Source organism: Jaculus jaculus, chromosome 6 (assembly GCF_020740685.1).
Source record: "Jaculus jaculus isolate mJacJac1 chromosome 6, mJacJac1.mat.Y.cur, whole genome shotgun sequence".
Classification (NCBI taxonomy): domain Eukaryota; kingdom Metazoa; phylum Chordata; class Mammalia; order Rodentia; family Dipodidae; genus Jaculus; species Jaculus jaculus.
The window spans coordinates 32,746,101-32,762,514 of NC_059107.1; the positions used below are offsets into that span (position 1 = coordinate 32,746,101).

The 16,414-nt window shown below is 42.1% G+C and overlaps 1 protein-coding gene across 3 annotated transcripts in view; it reads left to right on the top strand.

Annotated features, from left to right (window-relative positions):
• Ddx46 (DEAD-box helicase 46) overlaps positions 1–16,414 on the top strand; it is a 46,192-nt gene that overhangs the window by 6,120 nt on the left and 23,658 nt on the right. For 2 of the 3 annotated variants that reach the window (XM_004665072.2, XM_045152088.1), the window contains exons 3-10: positions 2,061–2,204; positions 4,452–4,548; positions 7,649–7,814; positions 9,480–9,631; positions 11,724–11,837; positions 12,885–13,050; positions 13,769–13,889; positions 15,963–16,138. In XM_004665072.2, coding sequence (XP_004665129.1) covers positions 2,061–2,204; positions 4,452–4,548; positions 7,649–7,814; positions 9,480–9,631; positions 11,724–11,837; positions 12,885–13,050; positions 13,769–13,889; positions 15,963–16,138 — 1,136 coding nt within the window. The remainder of the gene's footprint in view (positions 1–2,060; positions 2,205–4,451; positions 4,549–7,648; positions 7,815–9,479; positions 9,632–11,723; positions 11,838–12,884; positions 13,051–13,768; positions 13,890–15,962; positions 16,139–16,414) is intronic. The other variant, XM_045152089.1, reaches the window with a different exon arrangement.

Sequence of the window (16,414 nt, forward strand, 5' to 3'; positions counted from 1 at the left end):
GCTGGGATTAAAGGCGTGCACCACCACGCCTGGCTTATCCCCATTATTTTATTAGACACAGAACACTTGACCACCAATAGATTCTCAAACAATGTTCTAGGTTGTGTTTCCTATGATCCCTGAAGAACCCTTGAAGCTCAAGAAGAGAGGTAGAAAGGAAACAAAAAATAAGGGGCTTGGGAGATGGTGTACTTGTTAAAGGCACTTGCTTGTAAAGACTGCCAGCCTGGGCTAAATTCCCCAGCTACACATGTAAAGCCGGATAGGCATTAAAATCATTTACAGTGGCAAGAGTTCTGTTGCTCCCTCCCTACACATGTGTGCGTGTTTGCATACATGCAAGTAAATACAATAAAATATGGTAGTATGCTCTATTTATGGTCATTGTATTTTGATTTTGCCTTAACAGGGCTGAGCAGTCATTAAAGCAGGCAGGGGAAGATAGAAGGCTGAGGTTTCTCTAAGCCCTCTGCTGTTTTAAGCTACTCCAGTTACTGGTCTTCTACATAGAGTAAAGAACACTCTTTTTGTTTTGTTTTTTTCAAGGTAGGGTCTCACTTTTAGTTCAGACTGACCTGGAATTAGTGTCAAGGTGGCCTTGAGCTCATGGCGATCTACCTACCTCTGGTCCCAAGTGTTGGGATTAAAGGCATGTGCCACCACGACCAGCTTCTAAAGAACACTCATATTTATTGTACATTTCTTTGCAGTTCATTGACACTATAAGCAAATAGCCATACCTTTCTGGAGGTGAAAATGTGTCAAAATAATTATTCTTAAAAATAATAATTATTATTCTTAGCCCTTCAAATTTTTGTTCTCATTAAAGTTGGAGGGGAAGACATAGTTATGCTGTGAACAGATCACAGAAAGAAATTGACTTTTATCTTTTTTAAACATTGAAAGGAGATAATGAAGTGATGTTACCTGGTACTTAGGGGAAGTATTTGCCCATGTCAATGTGCTTAATGCTGACAGTTCAGTCAAGTACTTGTTAAATGAAATCGGTTGTTTAGCATTTTGACCTTTGAGTTTTTCTTTTTTTTTTTTTGGTTTGTGAGGTAGGGTCTCACTCTACCCCAGGCTGACTTGGAATTCACCATAAGTCTCAGGGTAGCCTTGAACTCATGGTGATCCTCTGCCTGCACCACTATGCCCGGCATAAAAGAAGTCTTTGGGATTGCTACTTGTGGAGATCTTTTTTCTTGTATATTGTATTAATTTATTTATTTGAGGGGGGGGGCAGATAGAGAATGGGTGTGCAAGGGACTGTGGCCACAGCACACAAACTCCAGACATGCACCACCTTGTGCATCTGACTTAGGTGGGTACTAGGGAATCAAACCTAGGTCCTTAGGCTTCATAGGGCAAAAGCCTTAACCACTAAGCCATCTCTCCAGCTTTTTTATTTTTATATATTTTTTTTGGTTTTTCAAAGTAGGGTCTCACTTTGGCCCAGGCTGACCTGGAATTCACTGTGGGGTCTCAGGGTGGCCTTGAACTCATGATGATCCTCCTACCTCTGCCTCCCAAGTGCTATGATTAAAGGCGTGCGCCATCATGCCTGGCTTGAACTTTGATTTTTGATGTGGAAGTAAAATTACAAGATTGACATCAGTGGCATTCTTAAATTCTCCATGCTTTCCTGGTGGGAGACAGGTCAGAGCTGGAGAGCTGATGTTTGTCATGTTGGTGGTCAGTAGCAGTGAAGGCTATAAACTTTTGCCTTCAGTTCAGGGGTCTTCCCCTCACAGTCAAATGTTGCCCATCCTTATACTTTAGTGTAGGGACAAGTGTTTCATCACTGAGCTGTATCCCCAGCCAATTTGAAAGTTAGAATTTCTGCTGTAGACTGTATATTTAAAATATCTGTCATTACTGATTTAATTAATATCCTCATGTTTCCATTGAGTATTTAAGAACTAGCCTTGTTTCCTATTGAGCTGATCTGCCTTTAATAATGATTTTGAAATCTTTTTTTTTTTTTTTACTATGGTACAGTCATGATCTGAAATAGCTCCCTTTGGCCATAGATAAAATGAAAAGTGTTCCCCTTCCAGGCGTTCCAGAAGTCGAGAGAGAGACAGAAGCCGGGAGCGAAGACGATCTCGAAGCCGAGACAGGAGGCGCTCCAGAAGTCGCAGCCGTGGCCGGCGGTCCCGGTCCTCCAGTCCGGGCAATAAGAGCAAGAAGGCAGAGAACAGGTGATGCTGTCCTTGGGTTGGGTTTTCTGTACAGGTTGGGTACTGTTTCTCCCTTTGCTGGGTCTTCCCTAACCCTCCCTTGAAATTTATCCTTGTGAATAATTACGAACCTTTGGCAGAATTTTAATAGGTTGTGGAGTTTAATTTTTTTTGGTTTATTTTTATTTATTTATTTGAGAGCAACAGAGAGAGAAAGAGGCAGAGAGAGAGAGACAGACAGACAGAATGGGTGCGTTAGGGCCTCCATCCACTGCAAATGAACTCCAGATGTATGCACTACCTTGTGCATCTGGCTTACATGGATCCTGGGGAATCAAGCCTCGAACTGGGGTCCTTAGGCTTCACAAGCAAGTGCTTAACTGCTAAGCTATCTTTCCAGCCTGGTTGTGAAGTTTTTAACTCAACTGGAAAATACTAGATCCTATTGGTTTTAATACTCAGTACATTTTAATAATACTGTTATTATTTATTTTATTTAGGTGTTTTGAGGTAGGGTCCTGCTCTAGCCCAGGCTACCATGCCCAGCTACATCGTCCTTTCTATATTAGCCTCCCCAGTGCTGAAATTAAAGACCTGTGCCACCATGCCCAGCTCTTTGTTTTTTCGAGGTAGGGTCTCACTCTGGCTCAGGCTGACCTGGAATTCACTATGTAATCGGGTGGCCTTGAACTCACGGTGATCCTCCTACCTCTGCCTCCCGAGTGCTGGGATTAAAGGTGTGCACCACCACGCCCAGCTTTTCTTTTTCATATATATATACATATATATATTTTGGTTTTTGGAGGTAGGGTTTTACTCTAGTCCAGGCTGACCTGGAATTCACTATATAGTGTCAGGGTGGCCTCAAATTCATGGTGATCATGCCTCTCAAGTGCTGGGATTAAAGGTGTGCGCTATTGTGCCTGGCCTTTTCTCTCTCTCTCTCTCTCTCTCTCTGTCTCTCTCTCTCTCTCTCTCTCTCTCACACACACACACACACACACACACACACACACACACACACATAGGTATAGATATATAGATATAGGTTTGAGAAAGGGAGGAGGAGGCAGAGAGAGAGAGAGAATGGGTATGTCAGGGCCTCCAGCCACTGCAAATGTACTCCAGATGCATGTGCCATCTTGTGCATCTGTCTTATATGGGTCCTGGGGAATTGAACCATGGTCCTTTGGCTTTGCAGACAAGTGCTTGACCACTAAGCCATTTCTCCAGACCTTTTTTTTCATGTATTTATTGGCCATTTATAGTTTCTCTTTTTGGAAGTACATGTTCTTATCCTTTTCTCATTTTCCTATTGGATTCTTAGATTGGATTTTTCTCTCATTTAAAGAAGTGTTTCTTCGTAAGTAACACGTTATCTTGTCAATAGAAGTGACGTTCTCCGTCTGTCAGTGTGTGTGCCTGGTCTATCGGACTATTGCAGTGTGAGCCTTCAAGTCAGTTCTATTCACCAACCACTGCTGGGGTGGTTCCCCGGGGCCGCCCTGCTGTGCTCCAACGCGAGCTCACGCTGACCAGACAGGCCGCAAGGACAGACTGACTGCGCTCACAGTACCTCTGCCACCAGGGTCACGTAGAGATGACCGCGCGGGGATCCGTGTTTGCTGTAAAACTGCTCAGTACTGCAAAGCTTCTGTGGCTGTGTGTTTAACTCTCAAACTTACAGAATACAGTAAAGTCAAAACAAAGAAAAAAAAAAAGAAGAAGTGTTTCTTTCCTTCTCTTTTTTTTCACTGTAGCTCAGGCTGACCTGGAATTCACTTTGTAGTCTCAGGGTAGCCTTGAACTCACAGTGATCCTCCTACCTCTGCCTCCCAAGTGCTGGGATTAAAGGTATGCATCACCATGCCTAGGTTAAATTTTTTTTCTTAGACAAATTTCCAAATGTTTAGTAATGTTTTCCATTAAGTATTTGGACACATATTATTTCATTTTAGTTTCAAGATATTTATTAATGGAATATGAACTAACACTTGGGGTAATAAAGTGAAATCCAAGTTTATTAAAATAGTCCCCCCCCACCATGGTAGCATCTTGCTCTAGCCCAGGCTGACCTGGAATTCACTATGTAATCTCAGGGTGGCCTCAAACTCATGGTGATTCTCCTACCTCTGCCTCCCCAGTTTTGGGATTAAAGACATGCACCACCAGGCCTGGTCTAAAATAGTCTTTTAAAATGAAGACTGTGTTTTGAAGCACAGATAGCTAATATCTCTTTTCTTTTTCTCTCTTGTTTTGACTTGGTAGGTCTCGGTCCAAAGAGAAAACAGAAGGTGGGGAAAGTTCTAAAGAGAAGAAAAAAGACAAGGATGACAAGGAGGATGAAAAGGAAAAGGATGCTGGTGTATGTTTAATATAACTCTATTATCAGTCTTGTTTGTACTGGAACAAGTTATTTCTTGTTTTTGTTTTTTTTTTGAGGTAGCGTTATATGCAAGCCAAGGCTGACCTAGAATTCACTATGTAGTCTCAGGGTGGCCTGGAACTCATAGCAGTCTTCCTATCTCTGCCTCCCAAGTGCTGAGATTAAAGGCATGCCCCACCACACTTGGCCCTGGGACACATTATTTCTTTACGATAGATGTTAATTTTTTCTAGTTCATTGCCACCACTAACGTTATTTATTTATTGATTTGACAGAGAAAGAGGGAGGGGGCGAGAGTGAGTGGTCGTGCCAGGGCCTGCAGCCATTGCAAACAAACTCCAGAGAAGTGCGCCCCTTTGTGCATCTTGCTAATGTGGGTCCTGGGGAATCGAACCGGGGCCTTTTCTTTGCAAGCGCTTGCTTAACTATTACGCCATCCCTCTATTGGGTCTCATGTCAGCCTCGGCTAACCTGGAATTCACTCTGTACTCTCAGCGTGGCCTCAAACTTATAGCAATTCTCCCACCTCTGCCTGCCGAGTGCTGGGATTAAAGGTGTGTGCCACCAGGCCCAGCTGGTTTCTCTTTTAAAAAGAAGAAATTTTATTTACTTTTTGTTTTTTTGAGGTCTCATTCTAGCCCGGGCTGACTTGGAACTCATTTTGTAGTCTCAGGCTGGATTCGAACTCACAGGGATCCTCTTACCTATTCCTCCTGAGTGCTGGGATTAAAGGCGTGCACCACCATTTCTGGCCATTAGTCTATTTATTTAAGAGAGAGAGAATGAGTATGGGTGTACCAGAGCTGTCTACCACTGCAAATGAACTGCAGAAGCATGTACCACTTTGTGCATCTGGGTTTATATGGGCACTGGGGAATTGAACTCAAGCCATCAGATTTTGCAAGCAAGGACCTTTAAGCAAAAAACCTTCTCTCCAGCCCCCCTTACTTTATCTTTGGGGTACCCCAGGCTGATCTAGAACTCACTGTGTATTCCAGGTTGGCCTCGAACCCATAGTTATTCTCCTACCTCTGCTTCCTGAGTGTTGAGATTAAAGATGTGCACCACTGTGCCCAACTCTGATCTTGTGGCGTGTGTGTGTGTGTGTGTGTGTGTGTGTTTTCCTAGGTAGGGTCAGCTCAGGCTGACCTGACCTAGAATTCACTATGTAGTTTCAGGGTGACCTCAAATAGAGATCCTCTTTCCTATGCCTCCGAGTGCTGGGATTCAAGGCATGTACCACCATGCCTGGCCTCTAGTCTTGTTTTGATCCAGAGTCTCTTTTTACTGCTTCCAGTACTTGTCTGGCTCTGTCCATTCTCAGGTCTCTTACTACACTGTAGGACTAGGGTTATAGGCATCATGGTCACACCCAGATGTTTACATGGGATCTGAAGACTTGAACTCAGGCAGTCTCAGGTTTCCTGAGGGCCTCATGCTTATGTAGGAAGTACACTAGCTACTGAGCTATCTGTCCAGCTAGTTCCATCTCTTATTTTGTTTTTGTTTATTTATTTGAGAGAGAGAGAGAGAGAGAGAGAGAGAAAGAAGTGAATAGAGAAAGATAATGGGCCCACCATTATCTAGACACTGCAGATGAACTTATGTGGGTCCTAGGGAATTGAACCTGGCTCCTTAGGCTCCACAGACTAGTACCTTAACTAACAAGCCATCTCTCCAGCCCATTTCTTTCTTCCTTCCTTCCTTCCTTCCTTCCTTCCTTCCTTCCTTCCTTCCTTCCTTCCTTCCTTCCCTCCCTCCCTCCCTCCCTCCCTCCCTCCCTCCCTCCTTTCTTTCTTTCTTTCTTTCTAATTTATTCCTTTTTTATTTCTTTTTTTAAATATTTTTTGGTTTTTCTAGGTAGGGGTTCACTGTAGCCCAGGCTGACCTGGTATTCACTTTGTAGTCTTAGGGTGGTCTCAAACTCTTGGTGATCCACCTACCTTTGCCTCCTAAGTGCTGGGATTAAAGGCATGTGCCACCACACCTGGCTTCTTTTCTTTTTTGTGCATGTGTTCATATATGTGTGAGTGCATGTGTGTGAGGGGGAGCTTACTTTGTGTGTGTGTGCATGTGCACATGCACGTGATCATGCATGTTGAGGCCAAAGGTTGATATTTGCCCTACTCAGTCTCTACCTTTTTTGTGAGACAGTATCTTTTTTTTTTTTTTTTTGGTTTTTTGAGGTAGAGTTTCTAGCCCATGCTGATCTGGAGTTTACTTTGTAGTCTCAGGATGGCCTCAAATTCATGGAGATCCTCCTACCTCTGCTTCCCAAGTGCTGGGAAAAGGCATGGAGACAGTGTCTTTTTTAAAAAAACATTTTATTTGGGCTGGAGAGATGGTTTAGCAGTTAAGGCGCCTGCCTGCAAAACTTAAGGACGCATGTTTGATCTCTTTCCAGATCCTGCATAAGCCAGATGCACATAGGTGACGCAGGCACAAGGTCACACATGCCCACTTGGTGGTGTAAGCATCTGGAGTTGGATTGTAGTTGCTGAGGCCCTGGTGCACCAATTCTCTTTCTATTTCTTGCTCTTGCTATCTCTATAAAAATTTATTTAGGTTGGGGAAATGGCTTAGTGGTAAAGACACTTGCCTGTGAAGCCTAAAGACTCTGGTCTGATTCCCCAGGACCCACATAGCCAGATGCACAAGAGGGAGCATGCGTCTGGAGTTTGTTTGCAGTGGCTGGAGGCCCTGGTGCACCCATTGTCTTTCTCTCGTTTCCAATAAATAAATAAATAAATAAACAAATAAATAAATAAAATATTTAAAAAATTTATTTATGTATGTATTGGAAAGAGAGTGAATAGGCATTCCAAGGCCTCCAGCTGCTGAAAATGAACTCCAGATGAATGCGCCACTTTGTGCATCTGGCTTACATGGGACCTGGAGAATTGAACTTGGCTCCTTAGACCTTGCGGGCAAGCGCCTGAACTGCTAAGCCATCTCTCCAGCCTCATTTTCCTCTTTTATACATTGGAGAATTTATTTAGAATCTGATGTGAGGTAAATTGCTGATACTGATTCTGGTTTTAGTTTTACTTTTCCTTTTTTGTCTCTGTTCACCCCCAAGAACTTTGACCAGAATAAGCTGGAGGAAGAAATGAGAAAGCGAAAAGAAAGAGTTGAAAAATGGCGAGAAGAACAGCGTAAGAAGGCTATGGAAAACATAGGAGAACTGAAAAAGGAAATCGAGGAGATGAAACAAGGAAAAAAATGGAGCTTAGAAGATGATGATGGTATATAAATCAGCTTGTGGAGCTGTTCATGGAGAGGACTGTAGAAGAATTAGAATACTTCATATTGGGCTTTCAGGAGAGCTTTCTTTTCTTTTCTTTTTTTCTCAAGTATACATTTATTTTTGCAAGCAGAGAGAGAGAGAATGAATGGGTGCGCCAAGTCTGCTTGCCACTGCACAGGCATTCCAGATGCATGTGCTACTTTGTGCATCTGGCCTTATGTGGGCACTGGGGAATTGAATCAATGTCATTAGGCTTTGCAAGGAAGCACCTTTACCATTGACCAGTCTCTTCAGCCCAGGGATTTTTTTAAAAAATATATTTATTTATTTATTTGAGAGGGAGAATGGATGCACTTCTGGCCATTGCATATGAACTCCAGAAGTGTGCACCCCTTTGTGCATCTGGCTTACGTGGGTCCTGGAGAATCGAACCGGGATCCTTTGGCTTTGCAGGCAAACACCTGCTAAGCCATCTCTTCAGCCCTCCCTCCCCCCCCCCTTTTTTTTTTTTTTGGTGTTTCAAAGTAGGGCTTCACTCTACTTGAGGCTGAATTGGAATTCAGTATGTAGTCTCAGGGTGGCCTCAAACTCATGGTGATCCTCCTACCACTGCCTCCCAAGTGCTGGGATGCACCACCACACCTGCCTTTTTTTTTTTTTATTATTATTGTGAAAAATATATACAATATGGTACTTACAATTTTTAACTTTTTTTTTTCTGTTTTTCAAGGTAGGATTTCACTCTAGTCTAGGCCAACCTGGAATTCATTATGTAGTGTCAAGGTGGCTTCCAACTCTCAGTGATCTTCCTACCTCTGCCTCCCAAGCACTGGGATAAAAGGCAAAGGCATGTGCCACCACAGCCAGCTGGATTTTTTTTTTTTTTTTTTTTTTTTTTTGGTTTTTTGAGGTAGGGTCTCACTCTGGTCCAGGCTGACCTGGAATTAATTCTGTAGTCTCAGGGTGGCCTTGAACTCACGGAGATCCTACTACCTCTGCCTACCTCTGCCTCCCGAGTGCTGGGATTAAAGGCGTGTGCCACCATGCCCGGCCCAGCTGGATTTTAACATTTTTCCTGTCTTTGGTGCTGAGGTTCAAAGCTAGACCTTAGTTATGCACAAGAGTTAGGTTGTCTAGAGTGATATACCAGTTTTTCCTTCTGTGAATACAAGAGAATTTGAAAAATCTGAAAAAAAGAATTTGAAAAAGCATTTAGAAGGGTGTGGTGGTGCATGCCTTTAATCTCAGGACTAAGGAGGCAGAGATAGGAGGATTACTGTGAGTTTGAGGCCACCCTGAGAATACATAGAGAATTCCAGGTTAGCCTGGACTAGAGTGAGACTCGACATCAACCCCCCCCCCAAAAAAAACCCACAAACAAAAGCATTTAGCAGAGAAAGTCTTTGACTTTTCTCAGTAGAGCTGTGTTTATAGCAGTATTGCCCCTTTCCTATTAAGTGATTTGTTTTCTCATTATTGTTAATCAGAGATAATATATGCATGGTTGAAAACTGTAAATCTCCAAGTGTGAGCACTTGAACTATAGCCTGGTTGGAGTTATTGGGAGGGTGGGTGTTTGTAGCGCGATACAAGTTCGAAAGGGAGGTTATGTGCGGGGCTTCTTTTTGAAACCGTTCACAAAGTGTATCTGCTGGTGTTGTAGATGACGAAGATGATCCTGCAGAAGCAGAAAAAGAAGGAAATGAGATGGAGGGTGAGGAATTAGACCCACTAGATGCGTACATGGAAGAAGTGAAGGAAGAAGTAAAGAAGTTCAACATGAGGAGTGTGAAAGGAGGTGGAGGAAATGAAAAGGTATTAGACTTTCTCTTTTAAAGATTTATTTAAGCTGGGTATGGTGTTGGACACCTTTAATCCCAGCACTGGGAGGCAGAGGTAGGAGGATCACTATGAGTTCAAGTCTACCCTGAGACTACATAGTGAATTCCAGGTTATTCATGGGTTAAAGCAGGACCCTACAATGAAAAACCAGAAAAAGAAAAATATTTTCTCTCTCTGTCTCTTTCTCTGTCAAATAAATAAATAAATAAAAATATTTAGAAAAATAAAAAGGGTGGGATGGCATAGTGAGTAAGGCATTTGCCTGCAAAGCCAAAGAACCCAGGTTCGATGCCCCAGGACCCACGTAAGCCAGATGCACAAGGTGGCTCAAGTGTCTGGAGTTCGTTTGCAGTGGTTGGAGGCCCTGGTGTGTCCATTCTCTCTCCCTCTTTCTTTATCAGATAAATAAATAAATAAAAATAAAATATTTCAGCCAGGTGTGGTGGTACATACCTTTAATGCCAGCACTCAGGAGGCAGAGGTAGGATTGCTGTGAGTTCGAGGCCTCCCTGACACTACATAGTAAATTCCTTATCTCTATCTATCTGTCTGTCTGTCTGTCTGTCTATCTGTCTGTCTGTCTGTCTATCTATCTGTCTATCTATCTTCTCCTGAGAGAAATTGAATTGATTGCATTGTCCTCTTGGTACTGTTTTCATAATATACTATGGGATTGGGAATTGGGGTGCACATTTTTTTTTTTTTTTTTGGTTTTTCGAGGTAGGGTCTTACTCCAGCCCAGGCTGACCTGGTATTCACTATGGAGTCTCAGGGTGGCCTTGAACTCACGGCAGTCCTCCTACCTCTGCCTCCCAAGTGCTGGGATTAAAGGTGTGCGCCACCACACCTGGCTTTGGGGCGCACACTTTTAATCTCAGCCCTGGAGAGGCAGAGGTAGGAGGATTGCCCTGAATTTGAGGCCAACCTGAGACTACAGAATGAGTTCCTGGTCATCCTGGGATAGAGTGAGATACTGCCTCAAATAAACCAAAAAATAAATAAGTAAAATAAAATATATTGTGGGAAAATGAGCTCATGTCTGTAGTGAAGTTTCATTTTTCTTATCGCAAAAGTTCTTTAATAAAATTTCTTGGCTTTGGTTTTTTGAGGTAGCGTTTGTTTCTAGCCTAGACTGGCATGGAATTCACTATGTAGTCAGAGTGGACTTGAACTCACTACAGTCCTCTTACATCAATCTTCCTAGTAGTGCTGGGATTAAAGGCAGGCACCACCACACCTGGAAATAAAATCTTTTACCACTTCAAAAGCATATATATTAGGTCTGGGGAGATATCTCAGTAGCTGAAGTGCTTGTGTTGCCAGCATGAAGACCTGTACGCGAAATGCTGGGTGTAGTGGCATGTGTGTGTTACCCAGTGCCAGGGAGGTGGAGAGGGGTCCTGAAACCCACTGGGTAGCCAGTCTAGCCCAATTAGTGAACTTCGGGCCCATGAGAGACCCTGTTTCAATGAATCTCAAAGAGGCTGGCGGTGTTCCTAAAAATGATGCCTGAGGTTGTCCTGTGGCCTCTATACATACATGCATGCCTACATTCACACGCCCAAGTATATTCTGTGAAATTACATGTTGTGCAATAAGCTTTATGTTAATGTGTTATAAGCAAGTATCTTTAACCTCTGAGCCATCTTCCCAGCTCACATAAATGTATATATAATGTTACATTTTAAAATTTATATAAGTTGAAATGAAACTCAGTATCGCTGCTCTTTTCATTAATTAACTTTAAGTTAGTTTGAATTATAAATTGTGGGGGCTGCTATGGTGGCTCTGTGGTTAAAGGCACCTGTTTACAAAACCTACCAGCCTTGGTTCATTTCCCAAGCCAATCATGTAAGCCAGATGTAGAAAGCGGAGCAAGCGTCTGGTGTTCATTTATAGCAGCAGGAGGCCCTGACATGCCCATATACACACACAAACTCGTGCAGAGAAATAAGAACAAAATTCAAGAAACAATTTTAAATCTTAAGATCTAATGTGATACATTTGACATATATAAGTTTTGTTTTAGTGTTGCAAGATATTTTATATCCCTTTTTTATTTTAGAAGTCTGGGCCAACAGTCACAAAAGTTGTTACTGTTGTAACAACCAAAAAAGCAGTTGTGGATTCTGATAAGAAGAAAGGCGAGCTGATGGAGAATGACCAAGATGCCATGGAGGTGATTGTTCATTCATTGTTACTTGGGTTCTGGTAATGTCTAAGAGGTATTTACCACAAAGTATTGCTGGACATGTGATTTTCAGCAATACAGACTACTACTGAGAGGAATTCTTTCAGTTAATTCTGTGTAGCATAATGGTATTATAGCTGTATTTCCACTTGGTAGAATTGTTTGGCATCTTTCATCTTTTGTTGAATGCCTACTTTTTTGCCACCCCTCCCATCATCAGCTCATGTACACATCTAGTACACAGAAAAATAAAGTGATAGAATGAATTAATCTTTCCTGTTGCATTATAAGAATGTATCCAGTGAGAACAGTAGCAAACTTCCTTGAAATCCTCTCTAAGTTAAATTAGCTTGTATTGGCATTCAAACAGCCAGCAAAACGCCTCTCCCTAAAAGCTAAGAAATTGGGATGGAGAGATGGCTTAGTGGTTAAGGCACTTGCCTGCGAAGTCTAAGGATCCAGGTTTGATTCTTCAGGTCCCACGTAAGCCAGATGCACCAGGTGGCACATGCATCTGGAGTTCGTTTGCAGTGACTAGAGGCTTTGATGCACCCATTCTCTCTCTCTTAAGAAATTAAGTTGGTTGGGCTGGAGAGAGATCTTAGCAGTTAAGGTGCTTGCCTGTGAAGCCAAAGGACCTCAGTTTGATTCTCTAGGACCCATGTAAGCCAGATGCACAGGGTGGTGCATGCATCTGGAGTTCGTTTACAGTGGCTGGAAGCCCTGCCGTGTCTCTTTCTGCTTCTTTCTCTCTCAAATAAACAAATAGAAATGAAATATTTTTTTAAAAAGGAAATTAAGTTGGAATGTTCTTGAAGAGGTGATTGTTTCTATTCCTCATCACAGACAGATACCATCAAGAGAATGAGGTTTAAGTGTTCTGGAGTTGGATAAAAATCTTGGGGGTCAAGTAGAATGTTTTAGAAAGTATAGAACGAGCTAACGCAGTTTCTGCGGGGGAGCAGATTTTTAAACTAGGGCTGTGCTTCCATAAGGGGGAGAATAATAATGAACTCTTTTGTCTGTAAACTCAAGTATTCTTCAGAAGAGGAAGAAGTGGATCTTCAGACAGCTCTCACAGGCTATCAGACAAAACAAAGAAAACTTCTAGAACCTGTTGATCATGGAAAAATTGAATATGAACCATTTAGAAAAAATTTTTATGTTGAAGTTCCAGAACTAGCAAAAATGTCTCAAGAAGGTAAAATTCTTCTTTGTTTATTGATTGTCGAGGAGTCAGGGGAGGCAATATTTCACTTTGCCTAGGAAGAAGGTGGCTAGGGATGCATGTTGCAAGATGTTTTTGGAAGAATTTTTAAAAAGAGCAAACATGAATTCAGTCCATGTCATTGATGTTCTTAGGATTGAAAATACTCTTTTTTTTGTTTTATCTTTTTGAGGGAGGGTCTCATTGTAACCCAGGCTAACCTGGAATTCACTATGTAGTCCTTGAACTCACAGTGATCCTCCTACCTCAGCCTTCCAAGTGCTGGGATTAAAGGCATGCACTGCCATGCACAGCTGAAAATACACATGTTAAGTTGTAATGGAATATTTCTATTAGTTCTTGTATGTGCGAGGAAGGAACAACTGTCAGTCTGTTGTTGGTTAAATATAAATAATCGGGCAACTCTTTACTAGGAAAACAGGTAGTTGTAGTATTTGCCAATCATTCGTTATTGTCATCATTACAACCAATGTTGAATTTGAGATATTTCTGCATTCTTAATTTATTGCTTGTACTTTCTGAGCTGTTTGGTGCTTCCTATTGCAGATTTTATATGAAATTTCTATGATAGCATTAAAAGACAAAAAAGAATGGAAGATTCTTAAGGATTCTTAGTCTTAATTGAAAGGTAGAAGGTACTGTGAAGCAATGATTTTGTAAGGGTTTTTGTAATCTGGATTTTGTTTTGTAGAGGTGAATGTATTTCGATTAGAAATGGAAGGCATTACAGTTAAAGGAAAAGGTTGTCCTAAACCAATAAAATCCTGGGTCCAGTGTGGCATTTCCATGAAGATATTAAATTCCCTCAAAAAGTAAGTGGTTGGTGACTATTCACATTTTTCAGTGTCTTTCCTACTTAAAATAGCTGTTTTACATGAACCATTTCTCTGGGCTTAACTAATATTTATTTATAGTTTAGTTTTCTGAGTTACGGTCTCACTCTAGTTCAGGCTGACCTGGAATTCACTATATATTCTCACAGTGGCTTCAAATTCATGGTGATCCTCCTACCTCTGCCTCCCAAGTGCTGGGATTAGCCTGGCTTTTTTTTTTTTTTTTGATAGATAGATAGATACAGTTTTATGAGAGAGAATAGGCATACTAGGACGTCCAGCCACTGCAATCCAACTCCAGATGCATGTACCATCTTGTGCACTTGCATCACCTTGTACGTCTGGCTTACGTGGGACCTGGAGAGTCGAACATGGATCCTTGTAGGCAAGCGCCTTAAACTTTAAGCCATCTCTCCAGGCCAAATATATATATATATTTTTTTAAATTTATTTATTTATTTATTTATTTGAGAGCAACAGACACAGAGAGAAAGACAGATAGAGGGAGAGAGAGAGAATGGGTGCGCCAGGACTTCCAGCCTCTGCAAACGAACTCCAGATGCGTGCGCCCCCTTGTGCATCTGGCTAACGTGGGACCTGGGGAACCGAGCCTCGAACCGGGGTCCTTAGGCTTCACAGGCAAGCGCTTAACCGCTAAGCCATCTCTCCAGCCCCAGGCCAAATATTTTTACCTATGCAAGCTGAGCGAGAGAGAACGGATATGCCAGGGCCCTGTAGTCATGCATGTGTTACTTGGTACATCTGGCTTCATGTGGGTACTGGGAGTCGTGCTTGGGTTGTTAGGCTGCATGCACTCTTTTTTTATTTAGAAATAATTTTTTTATTCATTTATTTATTTGGAGAGAGAGAGGGAGGGAGGCAGATAGAGAGAAAGAGAATGGGCCTGTCAGGGCCTCCAGCCCTTGTAAACGAGCTCCATACTCATGCACCACCCTGTGCATCTGGCTTATGTGGGTCCTGAGGAATCGAACCGTTGTCCTTTGCCTTTGCCGGCAAGTGCCTTAACTGCTAAGCCATCTCTCTAGCCCACTTACACTTTTAGTAGAAAAGTTTTTTGTAGCTAAGTGTGGTGTGGTGGTACACACCTTTAATCCTAGCACTTGGAAAGCCGTGGTAGGATAGCTGTGAGTTTGAGGTCAGCCTGGGACTACAGAGTGAATTCCAGATCAGCCTGGGCTAGAGTGAGACCCTTCTCAAACAAACAAAACAAAATCAAAAAAAGTTTTTTGTGTCCCTCCTCATGGTGGGAGCTAAGCATGGTAGGGAAGTGTTCTGTCACTAAGTATATCTCAAGCCCCAGCCTTTTCCCCCCTAAATGGCTGTATTAAGATACAATTTAAATCTGAACTTTTATTATTTAAAGTATACAGTTCAATGGTATGTTTATAGAATTGTGCAACCATCTAATTATTTTGGTTTTTCAAGGTAGGGTCTTTCTGTAACCCTGGCTGACCTAGAATTCACTGTGTAGTCACAGGGAGGCCTTGAACTTGATTCTCCTACCTCTGCCTTCTGAGTGCTGTGATTAAAGGTGTGGTCTGGCTTAATTTTTGTACATTTTCATCATGTCCCAGAGAAACCTGTATCCATTAAGTTCTCTCCTATCTCTTCTACCCTGGGCAACTATGAATGTACTTTTTTTCTATAATTGGCTGCATTGGACATTACACACAAGCAGAATTATATAATATGTAGTCTTTCCCCTTGGTACTATCACAGTGTTCTCCCATTTTGGGGACTCTCTTGATACTTCATTGCTTCTTTTTCTTTTCTTTTTTCTGAGATAGAGTCTCACTCTAGCCCAGGCTGACTTGGAATTCACTATGTAGTCTCAGGGTAGTCTAGAGCTCACGGTGATCCTTCTACCTCTGTCTCCTGAGTGCTGGGATTAAAGGCATGTGCCACCATGCCTGACACATTGCTTCTTTATTATGTGGAGAAATAACATTTGAAGAACTCATATTTATGGGGCACCAAGGAGCGTAGCAATGATTGCAATTCTTACCTTGTTTCTTTTTGCTTCTTTTTAAGGCATGGCTATGAAAAGCCCACACCAATCCAAAGTCAAGCGATTCCTGCAATAATGTCTGGCCGAGATTTGATTGGCATTGCCAAGACAGGAAGTGGAAAAACCATTGCTTTTCTCTTACCCATGTTTAGACACATCATGGATCAGAGGTCCTTAGAAGAAGGAGAGGGGCCAATAGGTACAATTCTCATAAATTTTTTTTTTTAAGATTTCTTGGTTGTCAGTTAACTAGAAAGACCTTATGCTCTATAGAGTTATTAATTATGCCAATAAAGATGTCTTTATGTCCATTTCCTGTATCAATTTGGCACTTTGGGGCTGATTTCCCCTTACCAGCAGGTGGAGTGAGAATCTTCAGAGCTCTGGAGTGACATCTCAGAAGTTCAAAAACAGCCTGTCCTGGCACAGCTCAGTTTTTAAACTCTGACCTGGCAGGTAGACCCCTCGTGCATCT